At 43.2% G+C, this 23,619-nt stretch overlaps 1 protein-coding gene across 1 annotated transcript in view; it reads left to right on the top strand.

The window, feature by feature from the left end:
- Positions 1-23,619, top strand: part of kmt2ca (lysine (K)-specific methyltransferase 2Ca) — a 235,970-nt gene that overhangs the window by 170,939 nt on the left and 41,412 nt on the right. Inside the window, 9 exon segments of the mRNA XM_046290968.1 lie at positions 1,836-1,955; positions 2,885-2,983; positions 7,993-8,097; positions 11,679-11,860; positions 12,608-12,772; positions 13,053-13,162; positions 14,924-15,001; positions 15,327-15,557; positions 17,052-17,177. Coding sequence (XP_046146924.1) covers positions 1,836-1,955; positions 2,885-2,983; positions 7,993-8,097; positions 11,679-11,860; positions 12,608-12,772; positions 13,053-13,162; positions 14,924-15,001; positions 15,327-15,557; positions 17,052-17,177 — 1,216 coding nt within the window.

The raw sequence follows: 23,619 nt of genomic DNA on the forward strand, positions 1-23,619 counted from the left end.
CTTTGTTAGCATTTAGCGTTACCATTACCAGAATGACAAGAATACCAGACCGGACGTGAAGCAGAGCTCAATCCAGTCGGGGTTTCCTGTCTGTCACCCCCACTGCAACCCTTTAGTCTGGACTTTGTGACAGGACTCCACTTTGACGCTAACACTCCACAACAAGCCTCCTCAGTCAGTCTGTAACTGATAGGTGTTATGAAGGTGGACTCCTGTGGGAAGGACTATCACTTGTTCCTGTGTCAACACTCCATCAACTGGCTGGCTTTGGCACAGTCCTCTCTTTATAACTTTATATAAAACTTGCAACAGTCTTCCTGATTTGAAGGACTGACTCGAAAGGGTGGGGGAACCATAATTAAGAGTGACTTTTAGTGTCCATGGGGAGATGGGAAATGGATTTGACCTAAAAAAAAGATGTTGATCTCTCCCTCCCTCAGGCTTTTGTCATGCATATATTATAAAGCACCACACACATTATTTAAAAGGCGGTAGTGCTGAGCGATTAGTGCTTTTTGAGGTCGCTTCGGGCTTCTGTTAGATTATTAAAGAAAGAATCATGGTTTTCGGTATCAAGATTTTTTTTAAATATACAATTTATTGTGAAATAATGACGGTTAATGGAAATTCCAATGCCAAATATAGTAAACATTCAATTGTCAAAACATTGAAAATATTCTGTTGCGACAGGTCCACATTGGGTAGACGTCAATAGAAAAATAGGAAATAACTATGAAATTCTAAAATATTTCTGTTGTGTATATGTCATCTCTGCTCAGAGAGTAGCAGTCAGCCAGCCAGATGAAAACAATGATGAGATCCTCACATCTACACATCTCACAATGGGAGTCGCTGTCCCAAAGGTGGGAAGGCAGGTGCAAAAGCTTAGATGGGATTTTTGGGGGATTCATTTTAACAAATTTTGGCAAGAGTGAAATATCTCGCTTCGCCTCTTCCTCTCTGAGCCATAAAAACTGGCGCAATGTATTGTGGTCATTATAGTTAATTACCACGTTTCTGCGCTGAACTAGGTTGAATATTTGCTTAATGAAAACTACAACTCCCTTCAGCCCAGCGTCTCACACTGTTTTTTGACTTAATTTCTCAAATTTCTCGGGAATGATTTGATATCTCTCGAGAGAAACCGCGTGTTGGGCTCACACACAAAAATGGAATTCAAGTAATTGAACCAACTCGGTCAGTTATTTGTTTGATACCCCCCCCTCTGCGTGCAGTATGAACAAAGTTAGAGGAAGCATACGCTACTGTACCTGTAGACTATCAGTCATTGCGCTAACGCTAGTGAGCATTGGCTCACAAAACTGGCTTGAACATATTGCACACACAGACATAAAAATGTTATCCACGAGTTAATCTGACTCTGGGTAAGTAGAAAAGTGTAATTGTCAGAATCTCGCAGTTTAATTATCTTTATGCTAATGTTCACATTTTGAATTTGCTTGACAGTAAATGCAGCTGGGGATATTAATATTGTGGCTTCGTGGGGAAGTCCTTTAGGATTTACTTTTGACGGCAGTAGATGCAGAAGTGTGTTTTGGGAAATGTGTTTGTTGTTCGCCAGCGAAAAAACGCAGAGGAATGTTGTGATTGGCTGATGACATGTTATCTCTTTTCCTCCACTTCCATCTCTTTCATTCCTCTCTCCTGTTCTCTCACACACACACACACACACACACACACACACACACACACACACACACACACACACACACACACACACACACACACACACACACACACACACACTTCTCTCCCTCTTGCCTGTCTCTCTCCTCACACTCTCTCCTCCATCCCTCCTTCTTTTTCCTTCACAGGGTCGTGGTTCAACCTTCCCTGGAAGGCGGAGACCCCGGGGGGCCAACCTGTCTGGGCGCGGGGGCCGCGGACGCTCCCGAGGACTCAAGGCCTACACCAGCTTTGCCGTAACCCCTGGGGTACGAGCCCTCGCCCCCTCCCTTCATCCCGATCTACTGCCTCCCTAAACCCCTCCTCCTCTCCCCATCTTCTGCATACATTCATAAAACAGTGGCCAAATGTGCTTAGCTTAGGCCAGAGAACGCTCTCACGTTAACAAGAGCAGTGCACTCTATCTTGGGAAAGCTTTTGGCATGAGGGGTGGTACAGGGGGAGGGGTATACATGCTATGTCATACACAGCGGTGGGCAGGGCACTGACATGGTTTTTCCTCCCACTAAAAACGGTGGGTGGTTGATTGGGAAAATGTGTCCAATGTGGATTTATATACTGTACATTGTGGGTACCTTTTAAGGTAGACACAGGAGAAGTGTCAATGCTGTATTGAGTGTACACGCTAATTGGATTTTAGGTGAGAACACACACACACAACCATACAGACAGTGCCCCACCCCCACGCACACAACCTCACACCCTCTCCCACCGAGCAAACATGTCTCTACCCGGTTGAGTGTTATTGGAATCCAATACGGGAGGTAGGTAGGCGTTAAGTAAGACTGTAATCAGATCTGCTGCAGCCAGCCACTAGGCAGCATGCTTGTCCTGACCTGGTAATGCTGATCTACTGAACCATGCTGTGTGTTTGTCCTTGTGGATGACATGATAATATAGCTACACAGTCTGGAGGTATGACAGCTCGTCACATGAGAAGTGCTGCCATGTCATAGACCTAGATCCTGATTATGCCTGGAACATGTTTTCTACCTCAACTGAAAAATACTGTAGGAGACCAAGCACAACGTTACAGATTTTGAACACAATCTTACCATCAGTTTTAATTTCAAAAGACTTTTTTTTTCTTTTTTCTAATCTGTTAATTAACCCCTGCTTGTGTGTGTGTTGTGTGTGTTGTGTGTGTGTGTGTGTGTGTGTGTGTGTGTGTGTCCAGGCCAGTTTTGTGGAGCAGCCGTACCTGGTGGTGGAGGAGAACACAATGCATAACACTGTCGTCATGTTCTCAACCTCAGACCACTTCACACTCAGACAGGTCAGTACCAACACCATGGTCATGTTGTCAACCTCAGACCACTTCACTCAGACAGGTCAGTACCAACACCATGGTCGTGTTCTCAACCTCAGACCACTTCACTCAGACAGGTCAGTACCAACACCATGGTCATGTTGTCAACCTCAGACCACTTCACTCAGACAGGTCAGTACCAACACCATGGTCATGTTCTCAACCTCAGACCACTTCACACTCAGACAGGTCAGTACCAACACCATGGTCATGTTCTCAACCTCAGACCACTTCACACTCAGACAGGTCAGTACCAACACCATGGTCATGTTCTCAACCTCAGACCACTTCACACTCAGACAGGTCAGTACCAACACCATGGTCATGTTCTCAACCTCAGACCACTTCACTCAGACAGGTCAGTACCAACACCATGGTCGTGTTCTCAACCTCAGACCACTTCACTCAGACAGGTCAGTACCAACACCATGGTCGTGTTCTCAACCTCAGACCACTTCACTCAGACAGGTCAGTACCAACACCATGGTCATGTTGTCAACCTCAGACCACTTCACTCAGACAGGTCAGTACCAACACCATGGTCGTGTTCTCAACCTCAGACCACTTCACTCAGACAGGTCAGTACCAACACCATGGTCATGTTCTCAACCTCAGACCACTTCACACTCAGACAGGTCAGTACCAACACCATGGTCATGTTGTCAACCTCGGACCACTTCACTCAGACAGGACAGTACCAACACTGTGCTTATGTACCAACATACATTAGTATATACAGTTGAATTCCTAACATTTAATCCTAGTAAAAATTCCTTGTTTTAGCTTAGTTAGGATCATCACCACTCCGGTTTTAAGAATGTGAAAGCTCAGATTTCAGCTTTTATATCTTTCATCACATTCCCATTATTAGAGCATGGCGCTTGTAACGCCAGGGTCCCAGTGGGTTCGATTTACATACCACTCAATTAGTAGAATGCCTTTAAATTGTTTAACATGACTGTAAGTCGCTTTGGACAAAAGTTGCCCATAAATGGCATTTTCATTTCATTCATTTCATTTCACTTTTTATTTTAAGAATGATTGAAATGTCAGAATAATATTAGTGATTTATTTGCCACAACTTTTATATCTTTCAGTCACATTCCCAGTGGGAAGAATTTACATACACTTTAATTAGTGATTTTGAGATGTTGCTTCAATTTAAATTGTTTATCTCATGATGGCAATCTATTTTGGGTAGCCTCCAGCACAAACCACCCCCACAACATGATGCTGCCAGTTGCCGGTTGGGATGGTGTGGATAAGATACTTTTGTACCTGTTTCCTCCAGCATCTTCCAGGGTCCTTTGCAGTTGTTCTGGTGATAACGGAAACTATAGTTTGTTAATAATACATTTGTGGAGTGATTGAAAAACAGTTTTTTTCAGTTCTGACCAGATTTTCTATAGGATTGAGTTCAGCCTCACCTGTTGCTGATAGGTTTTATGATGGCCACTCCAATACCTTGACTTTGTTGTCCTTACTCAGCCATTTTGCCACAACTTTGGAGTATTCAGTGACATTTTGCCAGTCATTAGGATGCCACCTTTCCAACAAGTCAGTTTGTCTCATTTCTGCCCTGGTAGAGCCTGTTCACTAGTCTGTTATTGTGAAGTGAAACATCTAGGAGTTGTACAGCCTGTTCACTCACAGAATCTCCTGCTTGGTGTTGTTGTACAGCCTGTTCAGTACTGAGTCTCAAACTGCATTTGGTGTTGTTGTACAAGACCTGTTTCACTAGTCTTCTTGGTGTTTCCATTGTACAGCCTGTTCACTAGTCTCCTATCGAACACCTGGTCAGATGTTGTACAGCCTGTTCACTAGTCTGACCTCAGTGATGGTGTTGCTGAATGAAGCAGTCCCTCAGCAATGTTCTCATCAGGTGGAGGCTGTTATACAGCCTGGGGTTCAACTCCAAGTGAATGCCCATGATTTTGTTGTACAGCCTTTTGTTCACTAGTCTCCTCACTAAAATGGTCATTGTTGTACAGCCTGTTCTCTCCTCTTGGTTTTATTGTACAGCCTGTTCTCTCCTCTTGGTCTTGTTGTACAGCCTGTTCTCTCCTCTTGGTTTTATTGTACAGCCTGTTCTCTCCTCTTGGTATTATTGTACAGCCTGTTCTCTCCTCTTGGTATTATTGTACAGCCTGTTCTCTCCTCTTGGTCTTGTTGTACAGCCTGTTCTCTCCTCTTGGTCTTGTTGTACAGCCTGTTCTGTCCTCTCGGTATTATTGTACAGCCTGTTCACTAGTCTCCTCTTGGTGTTGTTGTACAGCCTGTTCACTAGTCTCCTCTTGGTGTTGTTGTACAGCCTGTTCACTAGTCTCCTCTTGGTGTTGTTGTACAGCCTGTTCACTAGTCTCCTCTTGGTGTTGTTGTACAGCCTGTTCACTAGTCTCCTCTTGGTGTTGTTGTACAGCCTGTTCACTAGTCTCCTCTTGGTGTTGTTGTACAGCCTGTTCACTAGTCTCCTCTTGGTGTTGTTGTACAGCCTGTTCACTAGTCTCCTCTTGGTATTGTTGTACAGCCTGTTCTCTCCTCTTGGTGTTGTTGTACAGCCTGTTCTCTCCTCTTGGTATTGTTGTACAGCCTGTTCTGTCCTCTTGGTGTTGTTGTACAGCCTGTTCTCTCCTCTTGGTGTTGTTGTACAGCCTGTTCTCTCCTCTTGGTGTTGTTGTACAGCCTGTTCTCTCCTCTTGGTATTGTTGTACAGCCTGTTCTGTCCTCTTGGTGTTGTTGTACAGCCTGTTCTCTCCTCTTGGTGTTGTTGTACAGCCTGTTCACTAGTCTCCTCTTGGTATTGTTGTACAGCCTGTTCACTAGTCTCCTCTTGGTGTTGTTGTACAGCCTGTTCACTAGTCTCCTCTTGGTATTGTTGTACAGCCTGTTCACTAGTCTCCTCTTGGTGTTGTTGTACAGCCTGTTCACTAGTCTCCTCTTGGTCGTGTTGTACAGCCTGTTCACTAGTCTCCTCTTGGTCGTGTTGTACAGCCTGTTCACTAGTCTCCTCTTGGTCGTGTTGTACAGCCTGTTCACTAGTCTCCTCTTGGTGTTGTTGTACAACCTGTTCTCTCCTCTTGGTATTGTTGTACAGCCTGTTCACTAGTCTCCTCTTGGTATTGTTGTACAGCCTGTTCACTAGTCTCCTCTTGGTCTTGTTGTACAGCCTGTTCACTAGTCTCCTATTGTCTGGTTTTCCCCTCCAACCTTTTTCCCTGGTTTGCATCTGGCCCGTTTCAGAGGTCAAGATCTCTCTCTACATGCAGGCATACAAAGACACACACACACACACACACACACACACACACACACACACACACACACACACACACACACACACACACACACACACACACACACACACACACACACACACACACACACACACACACACACCTAAAACATAAATGAGTTGTGCTGTGCGGTAAGGCTCTCAAGCTGTGGTGGAATGTACCCAGTTGTCATACTTGAGTAAAAGTAAAGTTACCTTAATAGAATATGACTTAAGTGAAAGTCACCCAGTAAAATATTATTCGAGTAAAAGTCTAAAAGTTAAAATTTGGTTTTAAATATACCTAAGTTACAAAAGTAAGTGTAATTTCAAATTCCTTATACTACGCAAACCAGACGGAACCATTTTCTCTTTTTTAAATGTACGTCTAGCTAGGGGAATGCTCCAACACCGACAAACAAAGAATGTGTGTTTAGTGAGTCCGCCAGATCAGAGGCAGTAGGGATGACCAGGGATGTTCTCTGTTTAGTGAGTCCGCCAGATCAGAGGCAATAGGGATGACCAGGGATGTTCTCTGTTTGGTGAGTCCGCCAGATCAGAGGCAGTAGGGATGACCAGGGATGTTCTCTGTTTAGTGAGTCCGGCAGATCAGAGGCAATAGGGATGACCAGGGATGTTCTCTGTTTAGTGAGTCCGCCAGATCAGAGGCAATAGGGATGACCAGGGATGTTCTCTGTTTAGTGAGTCCGCCAGATCAGAGGCAATAGGGATGACCAGGGATGTTCTCATGATAAGTGCATGAATTGTGCAATTTTCCTGTCAAAATGTAACTAGTACAGGGACAATGAGGAGGGTGTCAGGGAAAATGTATGGAGTAAAAAGTACATTAATTTCTTTAGGAATGTAGTGAAGTACAAGTTGTCAAAATGATGAATAGTAAAGTAAAATACAGATACCCCAAAAAACGACATAAGTAAAAAATACTTTAAAATACTACTTAGGTAATTTACACCACTGCTCTTAAGAGATGCTGAGTCGCGGAAGTCAGAAGCACCCTGGGTCACTCTACTTGTTATTGCGTGATGGTTGTCTTGATGTATGCTGGGGAAAGTGTTTCCATTACTGTTGGGAAATGTAACTTTCACTTGTTTTCTCTCCTTTTTCACTTTTCTTTCCCCCCACGACTTTATGCAAATCTTTTCCCTCCGCATCCTTTTCTCTCATTCCACTGCTCCCTCAATATGTTCCCCTTTCTCCCTCCCTTTTTTCCTCTGTCTAATATCCTTTTCTCTCATTCCACTGCTCCCTCAATATGTTCCCCTTTCTCCCTCCCTTTTTTCCTCTGTCTAATATCCTTTTCTCTCATTCCACTGCTCCCTCAATATGTTCCCCTTTCTCCCTCCCTTTTTTCCTCTGTCTAATATCCTTTTCTCTCATTCCACTGCTCCCTCAATATGTTCCCCTTTCTCCCTCCCTTTTTTCCTCTGTCTAATATCCTTTTCTCTCATTCCACTGCTCCCTCAATATGTTCCCCTTTCTCCCTCCCTTTTTCCTCTGTCTAATATCCTTTTCTCTCATTCCACTGCTCCCTCAATATGTTCCCCTTTCTCCCTCCCTTTTTTCCTCTGTCTAATATCCTTTTCTCTCATTCCACTGCTCCCTCAATATGTTCCCCTTTCTCCCTCCCTTTTTTCCTCTATCTAATATCCTTTTCTTTCTCTATTCCCTTCTCTCCCTCCCACAGGACATGTGTGTGGTGTGTGGGAGTTTTGGCCAGGGGGCAGAGGGCAGGTTGCTGGCCTGCTCTCAGTGTGGCCAGTGTTACCATCCCTTCTGTGTCAACATCAAGGTGAGCCCATCTCTTTTTTTATTTTCACAAGATCAGCTTTAAAACCATAGCTCTCTGATTGTTTTCTCTTTCATGAGATACAGATGGTGGTTTTGCTTATTGTGTGTGTGTGTGTGTGTTAAATATATTTGTATTATATATTCAATAGGCTTTAGATAGACGGAGCGATATCATCAATACGTCACATAAATAGTTAATTCCACAATACAAAAAGGATTGAGAATTGATTTTAAAAATAAATAAAACTAAAAACAAGAATGTCCCATTGTTCAACTCTTCCACGTTTAATTACAATGGTTGTTCACCTCTTCCACGTTTAATTTCAATGGTTGTTCTCCCTTGTAGTTCCATTCCAACTTGCCTCCCGGTCATATTGAGATCACCTCCTATAATGACGGTATACCCTACGCATAAAAGTACCACCACAGATGTTCCGTTTACTTATAGCCTACGTTTTAAACTTTGTTCTTGTACAAAAAAAACATTGGCTTTGGCTTTTAAAAGTGTTTCTATTTCGTGTTTCCTAAAAGCCACGTAGATTATACTTGAAGGTGTTAATTTGGTATGGCATCATCAAAAAAAATATAGGGTGACATACTATGTAGGGCTAGGTTTGGCCCCTTTTTTGTTTTTGCATCACCTGTAGATGGTGAGGAGGAGTGACAGCGTTTGACAGTTTGAGCAGTCGTGCTGGCTTTCTCAAAAGGGAACAGAGGCAGGGGAGAGGGCTTTCTTTCCTATCTCTAAAAGGTCATACCCAACCAGCCAATGATGTATAAAAACACTGAATACGTCTGTCAGTGAATAATGTGCAGTATAGTATGTCTGTCTGAAAGCCATATGAATGTACATTTACTGTACCACTGTTAGATGCTAAGTAACTGAATGGTTTCCATATGTACGAAGAGAAACACGGCAGACTCACTGAGTCAGCAAATGAGACAGGGACTGATCGTTATTTTTCGACCAAAAGTTTCAGTTTCGGTTACGTAAGCATGTGGCTGTTCCTCTTCCATTCCCACGACTCTTTTAGGCCCTAGGAAACGTGTGTGTGTGTGTGTGTGTGTGTGTGTGTGTGTGTGTGTGTGTGTGTGTGTGTGTGTGTGTGTGTGTGTGTGTGTGTGTGTGTGTGTGTGTGTGTGTGTGTGTGTGTGTGTGTGTGTGTGTGTGTGTGTGTGTGTGTGTGTGTGTGTGTGTGTGTGTAGCATAGTTTAGTTGTGTAGTTGCCAGGTGATTCCCTACAGATAGTATTAGGTTATGTGTGGACCTCCAAAAGGAGCTTTGAGCAGAGGTGTGAAATAATTACTGGGATGATTAAGAGGATTCGCATAAAGCACCTTGTGTGGAATCTCTTGATGTACTTATGGCCAAGCCTTATCGCCGCACTGCTACCTACTCTGGCAGACAAACAACATTAAATGCTGTGCATCTATTGGATCTAAGCCAGTTTCCTTTGATATACAGTGCATTCAGAAAGTATTCAGACTACTTGACTTTTTCCACATTTTGCTACGTTAGCCTTATTCTAAAATGGATGAAGTTCCCTCATCAATCTACACAGAATACCCCATATTGACAAAGTGAAAACAGGTTTTTAGAAATTTTACACATTTAAAAAAAATATATAAAAAAAATACACTTTATTTACATAGGTTTTCAGACCCTTTGCTATGAGACTCGAAATTGAGCTCAGGTGCATCCTGTTTCCATTAATCATTCTTGAGATGTTTCTACAACTTGATTGGAGTCCTGTGGTCTCCATTGACATGTGGTCATTCAATGGTATGGACATTATTTGGAAAAGCACACACCTGTCTATATAAGGTCCCACAGTTGACAGTGCATGTCAGAGCAAAAACCAATTAATGAGATCGAAGGATTTGTCCGTGGAGCTCCAAGACAGGATTGTGTCGAGGCACAGATCTAGGGAAGGGTACCAAAAAGCATTGAAGGTCCACAAGAACACAGTGACCTCAATCATTCATTTTGCTTTGTCATTATGGGGTATTGTGTGTAGATTGATGAGGGGGGGAACTATTTAAATCAATTTGAGAATAATGCTGTAACCTACCAAAATGTCTAAAAAGCCAGGGGGTCTGGATACTTTCCTAATGCACTGTAGGGTGTCGTTCATGCAAATAACATCTCAACCAGTCGCCACTCCAAGCCGCGTCATAGTTCATTGTAGTTGGAACCGTAGCCTTAATCAATGAATCAATAGTATGTTAAGCAGTTGTTTTTGCTTTTATGATCGCCATATGCATGCAGTCCCGTTTGCCGAATCTGACTCCTCAATGTATTCAGTAGAGTTGCCCCGTATACAAAGTACAAGGCTATTTAAAGGACCGTTTGTCTAATCTGACTCCTCAATGTATTCAGTAGAGTTGCCCCGTATACAAAGTACAAGGCTATTTAAAGGACCGTTTGTCTAATCTGACTCCTCAATGTATTCAGTAGAGTTGCCCCGTATACAAAGTACAAGGCTTTTTAAAGGACCGTTTGTCTAATCTGACTCCTTAATGTATTCAGTAGAGTTGCCCCGTATACAAAGTACAAGGCTTTTTAAAGGACCGTTTGCCTAATCTGACTCCTCAATGTATTCAGTAGAGTTGCCCCGTATACAATGTACAAGGCTATTTAAAGGACCGTTTGCCTAATCTGACTCCTCAATGTATTCAGTAGAGTTGCCCCGTATACAAAGTACAAGGCTTTTTAAAGGACCGTTTGTCTGTTATTGACAGCATGTTAAGAAGACCTATTTTGTGTCCGCCGTCTCAGTCTACCAGTTCCAATGGAAACGGTGGCCTACTATAGAAGTCATCTATAATGCATTTAGTAGTAATTTGATCATGGTATTGGGTAACTGTTTACTATGCAATCTCTAAATACCTGACCCAGAGTCACTGGCTAAAAAGCCATTTTAATGGAGATATCCATTGACCATGCTTTTTAGTCCAGGAGTGGATGTAATCTGGTTGGCTAGGCCATCCAAGTAAAAATCGTTGGACCAACGTCATCTTGTTATGTGATATTCCCTTGTATCTTTTGTCTGGCTTTCAGCACATGATGAGAAGAGGCAGAGTGGGGGAGGGGGGTCTTTCTCTAGTTGAATTGATCCTCCCCCTCCCCCATGGTTTATTTAAGCAATAAGGCCTGAGGGGAATGGGGGCAATGGGGGCAAGTAGGATATATTAATGGGGGCAACAGCCGCTTAGTCGTGGTATATTGGCCATATACTACAAACCCCAGAGGTGCCTTATTACTCATTAGAACAGTAAAAATCCATATTTTTTCATACCCATGGTATAGAGTCTGATATACCACGGCTTTCAGACAATCAGCATTCAGGGCTCGAAAGACCCAGTTTATAATGGCTAATAAATACCAGTGCATCCCTCTGACAATTAGCTCTTCTGGAAGATGTGCTGCTGGGAATTAGAGTTGGGATTATTCCCCTGCTATATAACACACAACCATTAGTCAATATGTTCCATTGAAATGAAGCTTAAAGGGGATCCCTATCCCTGCCGTGCCCCTTTAACTCCCCCCGAACCTCTGCCCTTTTCCCTCTGTGCCACCAGATCACCCGGGTGGTGCTGAGTAAAGGCTGGCGCTGTCTGGAGTGCACAGTGTGCGAGGCGTGCGGCCAGGCCAGCGACCCGGGCCGCCTGCTGCTGTGTGACGACTGTGACATCAGCTACCACACCTACTGCTTGGATCCGCCCCTACAGACAGTGCCCAAGGGCAGCTGGAAGTGCAAGTGGTGTGTATATGCTGTGACTGCTGTCACTCACGGAGCACAGCCAATCAGAGCTTGTCTGGCTGCACCAGTGATGCTGTCGAATATTTTCGGAAGTGACTTGTTTTTATTGTTGGTCTGTCACTCTTCTTTCCCTTAGTATCTGTTAATATGGCTCCATCTCTATAATGTACCTTCTCATCTATGTTTCCGTGTGGTCCCTCCCCCTCACACGGCTCTCTAGCAGCGCTTTATGGGATTTCCCCCATATCAGGTGTAACGCCAGTCCCTAATCCCCAGTCAAACAACGCTCTGTTGACACTGCAGCGAGACACATTCATTCAGGTCTTTCCTTGGAGCCACGCCAGTGACATTTATTTTTAGGGCGGCTCTTTTCATGGTGGATGATCCGTACACACACACACACACACACACACACACACACACACACACACACACACACACACACACACACACACACACACACACACACACACACACACACACACACACACACACACACACACACACACACACACACACACACACACACTTCAGTAACTGTAGTCTGTTATTTTAGTGTTTATATTAGGTGTGTGTCTGTTTACCCTCAGGTTTGTTTAGATGAACAGTATTTGTGTGTGTGCATTATCATTGGACACATCTGTGTTGGAATGTATGCTACATATACTGTGAGTCGCTGTGGTTGTGTGTATTTCACCCCTGCTGAATCTCGTCCCTTCACGCCACCCTCTCTCCCTTCTGCCATAGGTGTGTCTCCTGTACCCAGTGCGGTGCCACCTCCCCTGGCCTGAGGTGTGACTGGCAGAACCACTACACCCTGTGTGGACCCTGTGGCAGCTTGGCATCCTGCCCGGTGTGCATGCACAGCTACCGTGAGGACGAGCTCATCGTGCAGTGCCGCCAGTGTGACAGGTGAGCAGCGCTCCCTCTGCCAGGCCAGGTGCCAGCCGAGCATGATTGGGTGGCACTAGGGCCTGGCAACACTGTACACGTGGCGTGCTGGCATCCAGTGTTCAGTTTGGCAAAGAGAACAGTCCAAAGATTTACTACGGCTTAATTTAGTCATCATAAGGCTTGAGGGGCCAGAACGTATGGTTGCTGTGGCAACCGGATTAAATGCATGTCGGAGTCTGTGTGTAGGCAAGTGCTTCTTTATGTGTCTTTGTGTATCTGATCTTCTCCTTCCCATCAGGTGGGTCCACGCATGTTGCCAGGGCCTGAACACGGATGAGGAGGTGGAGAATGCAGCGGATGATGGCTTTGACTGCACCATGTGTCGAATGCACGCTCTGCCTTCACAGGGTAAGACTCCAGACCTAGCCCACACCGTGAAAGCTATGTGTATGATAGACCTGACAAATAGTTTTGTGGTGTTGGCTATATGATGCTCCCGAGTGGCTCAGTGGTCTAAAGCACTGCATCAGTGCAAGAGGCGTCACTGCTGTGCCTGGATCGAATCTAGGCTGTATCATATCCGGCCGTGATTTGAGTCCCATAGGGCGGCGCACAATTGGCCCAGCGTCGTCAGCGTTTGGCCGGGGTAGGCCGTCATTGTAAATAAGAATTTGTTCTTACCTAGTTAAATAAAGGTAAAACAATATATATATATATTTTTTTTTTTGAGCAGTGTATACATTTTTTTGAGCAGTGTGCAATGCGTTAGTCTGCATGAAAAATGGGATCCGATTTCCTGGAAAGATGCAGTAAATAGACCCCTATGCACGATAGTTGATGACTAGTTGTTTAGAGAGGAGCTAGCCAACAACACAGCTAACACAATCACTTCAAACTGAAGCTGGAAAGACTGCAAACTAGCTGTACTTCGTTTGACCTGTTTTCTATTATAATTTATTTGTATATATCCATAAAAATGATGCCGATCATGATTTCGACTGGCTGAGAAACTCACTTGTCTCATCCTGACTCCCGACATGTTCATTACTATGGGACAGCTGGAGATGGAATTTGAAACAGTGTTGCAAAAGACAGACAGCAATTTTTATACAAATCTCCACTGCTGAAAACTAAATGTTAGTCTAAAAGAAATGTGTGAGAATTTCTAGATGCTTTTTATAGTGGAGATCACGTTTATAAATTGCCTGGCTGGGCTGATGAGACAGTGGATTGCGCAGTCAGATGGAACAGAGTACTACAAATAGGCATTTTAACGTCATAGATTTAGCCGGTGGTAACTTGTGGAATAGACACCGGCTGGAATGTGGATTAGACCCACTTGTTGTATAATTAAGCAATAAGGTACCTCTGGGGTTTGTGGTATATGGCCAATATACCACGGCTAAGGGCTGTTCTTATGCATGACACAGCCCTTACCCGTGGTATATTGGCCATATACCACAAACCCCTGAGGTGCCTTATTGCTATTTTAAACTGGTTACCAACGTAATTAGAGCAGTAAAAATACATGTTTTGTCATACCCGTGGTATATTGTCTGATATACCACAGTTGTCAGCCAATCAGCATTCAGGGCTCAAACCACCCAGTTTATAATGGTTAATATATCCTACTTGTATATTTTTTTAATGTACTTGTAATGTACAGTGTTCCCAAGCTCATCTCAATGAACTCAACCAGCTCCTCTCAATTAGCCTAAAGGCATCCTCTATTCTGTTAATGGGACCAGGCTCAAACAAATGTGGGCTGTTCATTACAACAGCAGATGGCTAGAATTAAATATCAACCTTGCAACCTGTTCACTCATCCATTCTATCTGATAATGATTGAAATTGGGGGCAGATTTTTACCTCCGACAAAAGTGAGGCGGGATGGAAGAGGGGAGGTTGGGAGATAAATAGACATCCTTATTGGATTGATGGAATTATTGAATTAACTCTCAATTAAGTAATAGTTGAGTAACATATTTAAATGTTTACTCTTTACATTTTGTGGTGGCGGTTGGATGCGGTGCTCCCTGTTTGATGCTTTTACTAAGGCAACAGTGTTCACTGCTGTTTTTGACTTCAGTGTCTTGAAGTCGAAATCCTGCAAATCCTATTCATAATGACTCATGACATTTTTTCAAATTTTTCACGTCATCGTTTCAGGCAAAATGAAAGCCCTCCTGTCTGATGGCTGCGAGGCCCCGATGGTGACCCAGATGGTGACTAAAATAAGAGAGCCAGGTAATCAAGCTCTATAGATCCTAATAACCCAGATAATTGTCACGGTTTATAAGGTGGTATGAATCAATTCTTTCTGCTAGTGTAGTTGACAGCGTTGGACTTGCTACTGTAATATCCACAGTATGAGGACACGAGTATTTCACTATTTGTAAAAAATAAATATGGTAAACACATATGGTTCTAGATGTGTAAGTGGTCTTCAGCATTTAGTTCACAATACTTAATATACTTCATGTTTAGTGTACTCAAAGTCCTCGTGAGCTAAGTTGCTGCTAGTTTTTCAGTCATTGTCTAATGTTGTTGAAATGTTTAAACTTCCCTTTAGCCAATCAGAAGACATACACCCAGGATGGGGTGTGTCTGACAGAGTCGGGCATGTGCCAGCTGCAGAGCCTGGTGGTGCCCTCTTCGTCGACCCGCCGAGGTCAGAACAGGCGACCCAAGCCCAAGCTCAAGCTGAAGATCATAAATCAGAACAGTGTAGCTGTGCTCCAGACTCCACTGGACTCCCACTACTTAGAGCTGTCCCGGGACGGGTACATGGACAACAACCGAGGTAAAGACTTTTAGGGTTTCACAAATGGTTGGCTGCATGTGCCCCACCTTGAGGGGGCTCCAATCCGGCAAAAAATGTACGAGAAGAAAGAAAGAGGATGTCTTGCTCAAATAACCCCCGCCCTTTTTGAGAAGTCTAATAATCAATTTTTGTTTTCATTGAAAATGTTATGTCGATTAATATCGATGATATGGGATGATGAGAAGATGCAGACATTGTAGTTTAATGGCCATTCACATTGGCCAGCACTGGAATGTCTGGGCTATTTTCTGAGGATAGAGTTTTCAGTTACATTTTGTTGGTTTGACGGGGGGGGGCATAAATCCTTTCCTCGTTGCTTTTTAATCAGAGCGGTCAAATGAAAGAGCGTATGTTTGCCAAGAAGCAACGTTTCAATCATCTCAAAATGGAGAGGCACAGGAAAAAACAGAAGCTTTCCTACCTCACTGGAACCTATTTGGGAAAAGCGAAGCAGGGAAAGGAGAGCAGGCTTGTAATGAATCTGACAGAGAGAAGTCTTTGAAAACAGCCGTCAGCAAATTATACCTGAATTGGCATTTTGGTGATGAGGAGGCTGGCCAGGGATAACTGAATTAATCCACAGCCCATCTGTCAGAACTCTGCTCTGAGTGCAAGCAAGGGCTAATGATGAGCAATTAACCCTTTCCTGGTCCTCTATATTTAGCCCATGCAGCGGGTGAATTTTCAAGCCCTGTTGAGAGGGAGCTTTTGAATGGCTGCTGTACACATCACGTAACGCTATGTTATAATGTAGCTATGACCGTACATGAAATTATGACAACGCACACACAGATAATTAGATTCGATTCATCTTGGCTTGAAGTCTATTTGACTCTTTACAGCAGTGAACTAGGGTTGTGATCAGGTACTAGGGACTATGTTAGGGTGTCTGTAGGTGTTATAGCCACTATAAGTGCAGTACATGAACCTCACGGCATCAAGAAAGATGAGAGAAATAACACCTAAAAAAGTCAACCTTGGACTGATCATGCATAAATCCGATATGTACAGTACATTTGTGCAAAGACCAATATGTAAAGGATATATACATCAATCATTGAACAAATCCTGGAGATGCCACTCATTTGCATTTATAATCGGAGAAATACTCCAGCGTTATCGCTAAGGGGTTGACGCTAAAACCCACCACTTAATGTACTGCTGTGGCGCCTCTTCCAGAGGTCTTACTCGGACACCAGGCCCACCAAGATGGCAGACTTTCCATGGAAGATACATTGAGATTTTTGTGGGTCACATGAAGTATGTGCAAGGTCGGGTCATGGTCATTAAGCACCAAATGCATACAATAGAGAGGGATTACTTAAGGAAAAAAGTATTTTATTTTTCCATTGCAAAAACTGTTTTTGATTGCGTGTCCTAATGAAAAAGACTTCAATCTGTAGTCCTGGGTTTGGTGACATGGTTCTGGTTTGGTCCTGGGTTTGATGACATGGTTGTGTTCCGTTCCGGAAGGGGACATCATGATGTACTGTGACGTTAAGTCTGAGTCCAGCCCGGAACGGGAGCCCGTTGACGACGCCAAGGGTGCCGAAGACACCGACAGCAACAAGAAGAGGAAGAGGAAACCGTACCGGCCCGGTAGGTTCAAAGTTTAAAAAAAAAAAAATTGGGGGAGTTAAAAACGTACATGCATTTTGGCTCAAAGATGGCACAGCAAAAACTGTCTGGAAAAACAAATCTGTTCATATGAGGCATCATTACAAAGTGTAAGGAACACCGACGCGCATGTAAGGGTGTCCTTCCTTAGGTCAGCACAGACCTTGGGTCAGTTTAGTCTCAAGTGGGTTAAGGCTCAGATTAAGCTGATTTTATAGCAGCACTTAGGAACATTTTATGTGTAGCATCATAGGAGAAGAGGGGAGAGGGGATGTTGATAGGGATTAATGGACAGGGAAAGAGTGGTGGATGATGGTGGTAGGTAGGTAGAGGGATGGAGAGAGAGGGGGGGTGGAGGGATGGAGAGCGAGAGGGGGGTAGAGGGATGGAGAAAAAGGATGTGGAGCAGATTTACTGGAGATGGAAAGAGGATTGTGATAGGGCTGAATGAAGCAGGGGAGAGAGCGGGAAGGAGAGTGGTGGATGATTGTGGTAGGAAGGGGGGGTAGATGGATGGATGGAGAGAGAGATGCAGGTATGAAGGGAGAGAGAAGGAATGGGGGGAGCCGACTTATGAGAGCTGGAAAGAGGATGTTGATAGGGATGAATGGACAGGTCGAGCGGGAAGGAGAGTGGTGGATGGCAGCTGGAGAAGGAGAGAGAGAGGGATGCAGGATTGTGGTAGAGCGAGGGAGAGGACTTATCTGAGAGGACAGCTCCGCTGGACAGTGCACTGTTTTCTAAAGGCTCACTGTGTGATATTTACAGCCGTCCTTCAGCTTTTTTTTATTTATCTTTTTTTATTACGGAGTGGGCCTTTAAAGCTCTGGAAGGAGGGCTCCGGGAAAATAACATTGACTCATATACTCAAAGGAATAATCTCCTTTTTAAAAAACACCCGGAAATTGTATTTTTATATAGGACTTTTTAATTTTTAATCTTTAAAAAAAAAGAAATAGTTCCTCTGAAGTGTTTCACAGCAGTAGGCCACATCCCTGGCTAGTGGATTTTCTTCCCGCGAGACATTGCTTCCTTATCTTTTAGTGAACTGCACGCTATGCTTGTTATCTTGTGTGGACTTAAAGAATTCGTCGCAGTAATAAAGTACACCGGACCCAATTCTGCTCGCTTGGCGGAACACTGTTCTTGTCCATTTCCAGCCACGGCTACTGTGATATTGTTCTCTCTGGTTGAAGTTGTCACAATGTGTTGGGCATTGCATGCACATACACACCACAGCACACAGTACAAATCACATTTTATTCCTCACATGCTTGTTTAACAACAGGTGTAGACTAACAGTGAAATGACTACTGATGGTCCAACAGAGTTCAAGATCAGATAAACTAAAATGCAAATAGAAATATTGACATGAGGAATAAATACACAGTGAATAACAAGAACGAGTAAAAGTAACATGGCTATATACCGGGAGTACCAGGCAGTAACATGGCTATATACCGGGAGTACCAGGCAGTAACATGGCTATATACCGGGAGTACCAGGCAGTAACATGGCTATATACCGGGAGTACCAGGGAGTGACATGGCTATATATACCATGAGTACCAGGGAGTGACATGGCTATATATACCATGAGTACCAGGCAGTGACATGGCTATATACCGGGAGTACCAGGCAGTAACATGGCTATATACCGGGAGTACCAGGCAGTAACATGGCTATATACCGGGAGTACCAGGCAGTAACATGGCTATATACTGTCGATAGGTGCCTTCAGAAAGTTCACACACCCCTTGACTTTTTCCACATTTTGTTACAGCCTGAATTTAAAATCGATTATATTGAGATATTTTGTCACAGGCCTACACACAGTACACCGTCATGTCATTAGTAGAATTATGTTTTACTTTTTTATTTTTTTATTTTTTTACAAATTAATAAAAATGATAGTCTTAGTAAGTTTAGGAGTAAAATGATGCCTAACAAGTCACATAGACTCTGTGTGCAATAATAGTGTTTAACATGATTTTTGAATGACTACCTCATCTCTGTACCACACACATGCAATTCTCTGTAAGGTCCCTGAGTCGGGTTAGTGAATTTCTAACACAGATTCAACCACAAGGACACCTATTGGTAGAAGGGTAAAAAGAAATGAACATCCCTTTGAGCATACTTTGGATGGTGTATCAATACATCCAGTAACTACATAGATACAGGCATCTTTCTGAAATTAGTTGCCGGAGAGGAAGGAAACTGTTCAGGGATTTCACCAAGAGCTCAATGGTGACTTTAAACCAGTTAGAGTTTAATGGGTGTGATTGGAGAAAACTGTGGATGGATCAACAACATTGTAGTTACTCCACAATACTAACCGAATTGACAAGTGAAAAGAAGGGAACCTGTACAGAATAAAAATATTCCAAAACATGCATCCTGTTTGCAACAAGGCACTAAAGCAATAATTTCACGCAAAAAAATGTGATGAAGCAATGAACTTTTTTATCCTGAATACCAAAGTGTTATGTTTTGGGTAAATCTAAAAGATAACATTACTGAGTAACACTCCATATTTTCAAGCATAGTGGTGACTGCATCATGTTATGGGTAGGCTTGTAATCGTTAAGGACTAGGGAGTTTTTCAGGATAAAAAAGAAACAAGCACAGTCAAAGAGAAAAATCTGGTTGTCTGCTTTCCACCAGACACTGGAAGAAGAATTCAGCAGGACAATAACCTAAATCACAAGGCCAAATCTACGCTGGAGTTGCTTGCCTAGAAGACGGTGACTGTTCCTGAGTGGCTGAGTTTGTTTACTCTTAAATCTGCTTAAATCTATGGCAAGACTTGAAAATGGTTGTCTAGCAATGATCAACAACCAATTTGACTAATAATGGGCAAATATTGTACAATCATGTTGTGCAAACCTCTTAGAGACTTATCCAGAAAGATTCACATCTGTAATCGCTGCCACAGTTTATTCTAACATGTGGGGTGTGGATATTTCTGTATTTCATTTTCACTGAAATTGCGAAGATTTCTAAACATATGTTTTCACTTTGTCGTTATGGGCTATTGTGTGTATCAATTTTGAATTCAGGCTGTAACACAACAACATGTGGAGTGAGTCAAGGGGTATGAATACTTTCTTAAGGCACTATGTTTGAGTGTGTGGGTACATTCCAGCTAGAGTTGGTGCAAAAAATGGTCAATGCAGGTAGTCCAAGTAGCCATTTGATTAGCTATTTAGCATTACACCACAGGAGGTTGGTGGCAACTTAATAGGGAAGGACTGGCTCGTGGTAATGACTGGAGCAGAATTAGTGGAATGATATCAAAGACATGGTTTGATGCCATTGCATTTGCTCCGTTCCAGCCATTATTATTAGCCGTCCTCCCCTCAGCAGCCTCCACTACAGTACACAGGCAAACACAATATCCAAGAATAAAACGGCCCTAGAAGGAAGTGCCTTCAAAATGTCCTGCGCTTGAGCGTTTGATTAACCAAACATTAAAGACTTGTGTGTCTGCACATTTCCCTTAGATGTGAATGCCGGTATATGTGTTTGTCTGTGCATGTGTGGTATATGTGTTTGTCTGTGCATGTGTGGTATATGTGTTTGTCTGTGCATGTGTGGTATATGTGTTTGCCTGTGCATGTGTGGTATATGTGTTTGCCTGTGCATGTGTGGTATATGTGTTTGTCTGTGCATGTGTGGTATATGTGTTTGTCTGTGCATGTGTGGTATATGTGTTTGCCTGTGCATGTGTGGTATATGTGTTTGTCTGTGCATGTGTGGTATATGTGTTTGTCTGTGCATGTGTGGTATATGTGTTTGTCTGTGCATGTGTGGTATATGTGTTTGCCTGTGCATGTGTGGTATATGTGTTTGCCTGTGCATGTGTGGTATATGTGTTTGCCTGTGCATGTGTGGTATATGTGTTTGCCTGTGCATGTGTGGTATATGTGTTTGTCTGTGCATGTGTGGTATATGTGTTTGCCTGTGCATGTGTTCATTCCTAAGTGTGTAAGATGTGTGCATGCCTATGGCAGAGAGAGCCACACACACTCGCCCATGTCAAGTAGCTGGGTCTGACAGGGAGGCGGGGCGGAGGGGGCGGGAGGAGAGATGGATGGGGTAGAGAGAGGTGGAGACGACGGCGTGTCTCCTGTATGCCAGGTCACTTGTTATGAACCATCACTTTATTCTACCCTGCTCTGGTGAACAGAGAGAAAGGCAATTGGCTGCAGACATTCTCACAAATAACATACCAGTAGAGTTGTGTGATATGGACAAAAATCCATATCGCAATACATTTCCTCAATTGTCCCATTTACAATCACCCATATGTGACCGACGGGCTCAAATCGGTCTTATGTAGCAAAATTTGAAATGTTTTTTTTTTTACACTGGATTAAAGTAGAAACCCAGAGCTAGAAAATGATACATCATACACTACAGTTGAGGAACAATGGGAAAGTAATTCTGCTTTGAAAGTGGATAAACTTGTCAACTCACTTTTGAGTTGGCCTTTGAATGTTTTGGTACCTACTGGAGAGCTCTCCTTTGTCTACAGCCATTCAGCATTGTTCACACCCTCTTGAGCCAGCCCCACCCATCTCTTTTTAGAGTCACATGTGAGGTCATGTGCTAAACAGTGAGTAGTGTAGCAAAGATGAAGACTAAAAGTGGTAAAAGTAGTAGCCTACAAAAACAACAAAATTCCAGGTGAACAGAAAGTGTCCGGGTAAAAAAGATTGAATGAATATTAGATGTCGCTTACCAAGGTAAACTTGTCTAAAATGACGATGTGAAAGAAATGCAGTAACTCCCAGCCACATCTTGCCAAGTGGATGGGTCTCTACATAAAAAAACGTGTTGCAATGTATATACTTTGGTATGTTTAGTTGAATGGAAAATGTAGTTTTGAATAGGTAATTGCTTAATTTGTGTTAATTGTTCTGAGGGGAGGGGCTACCCCTACAAAGGAGCCTCTCTTTCAGTTCATGGAGAAGCATTTTGGATTGAGCTGTGGATGGGGTAGCATTGTTTTTAGCTGTACCATAAGGTATACGTTTGATGGCAGTACTGTTTTTGTTCAGGGAATCACTATTAAATAAACACCCTGAAGCACAGAATAACTTTTGTGGCTCCGCCATCTTTTTATTTTGAGGTTATGTTTTCCAGTTTAGCCTTCTGGCCTACTCTACGTGACAGAGGTTATGTTTTCCAGTTTAGCCTTCTGGCCTACTCTACGTGACAGAGGTTATGTTTTCCAGTTTAGCCTTCTGGCCTACTCTACGTGACAGAGGTTATGTTTTCCAGTTTAGCCTTCTGGCCTACTCTACGTGACAGAGGTTATGTTTTCCAGTTTAGCCTTCTGGCCTACTCTACGTGACAGAGGTTATGTTTTCCAGTTTAGCCTTCTGGCCTACTCTACGTGACAGAGGTTATGTTTTCCAGTTTAGCCTTCTGGCCTACTCTATGTGACGGAGGTTAGGTTTTCCAGTTTAGCCTTCTGGCCTACTCTACGTGACAGTATGATTGTTCCATGACCTCATTGCAAAATTATTCATGGTTATAATGATCTTAAAATGACACCTTGCAGTGGTCTGGAGCAATGAAGCCGTGACGCTGTGGGTACCTCTAAGTCCCGCAGTGTAAGCTCGCAACTTTTAAAGGAGGAACGACTATGTTTTGTAATTTGGCTATTTTTAACTAGTGGTAATAGAATCTCATATCTTTGTGTTCCTTAATTTAGGTACAGTTGTTTCTCCATTCAGGGTTTTTTCTTGGATCAAAGGGGCTTAGGTGGGTGTGGTAATGGGTGCAGTCAGCCTGTCGACACAGCTTATTTTAAGATAACATTTTAATATATGCCATTTAGAGGCCCCCCCATCTTCACGGTCTAGAGACATAAAGTAGTGAAGACATAAACTATGAAATAACACATACGCAATCTCGTAGTAACCAAAGTAGCCACCCTTTGCCTTGATGACAGCTTTGCACACTCTTGGCATTCTCTCAACCAGCTTCACCTGGAATGCTTTTTCAACAGTCTTGAAGGAGTTCACACTTGTTGAATGCTTTCGCTCTGCATTCCAATCCCTTCGCTCTGCATTCCAACTCATCCCAAACCATCTCAATTGGGTTGAGGTCGGGTGATTGTGGAGGCCAGGTCATCTGATGCAGCACTCCATCACTCTCCTTCTTGGTCAAATAGCCCTTACACATCCTGGAGGTGTGTTGGGTCATTGTCCTGTTGAAAAACAAATGCTAGTCCCACTAAGTGCAAACCAGATGGGATGGCTTATCGCTGCAGAATGCTGTGGTAGCCATGCTGTTTTGATGTCTTCACTATTATTTTACAATGCATAAAATAGTTAAAATATAAACTCTTGAATGAGTAGGTGTGTCCAATCTTTTGACTGATACTCTACATATAAATAACTGTTTTAATT

The sequence above is a fragment of the Oncorhynchus gorbuscha genome, linkage group LG12 (assembly GCF_021184085.1).
Source record: "Oncorhynchus gorbuscha isolate QuinsamMale2020 ecotype Even-year linkage group LG12, OgorEven_v1.0, whole genome shotgun sequence".
Lineage (NCBI taxonomy): Eukaryota > Metazoa > Chordata > Actinopteri > Salmoniformes > Salmonidae > Oncorhynchus > Oncorhynchus gorbuscha.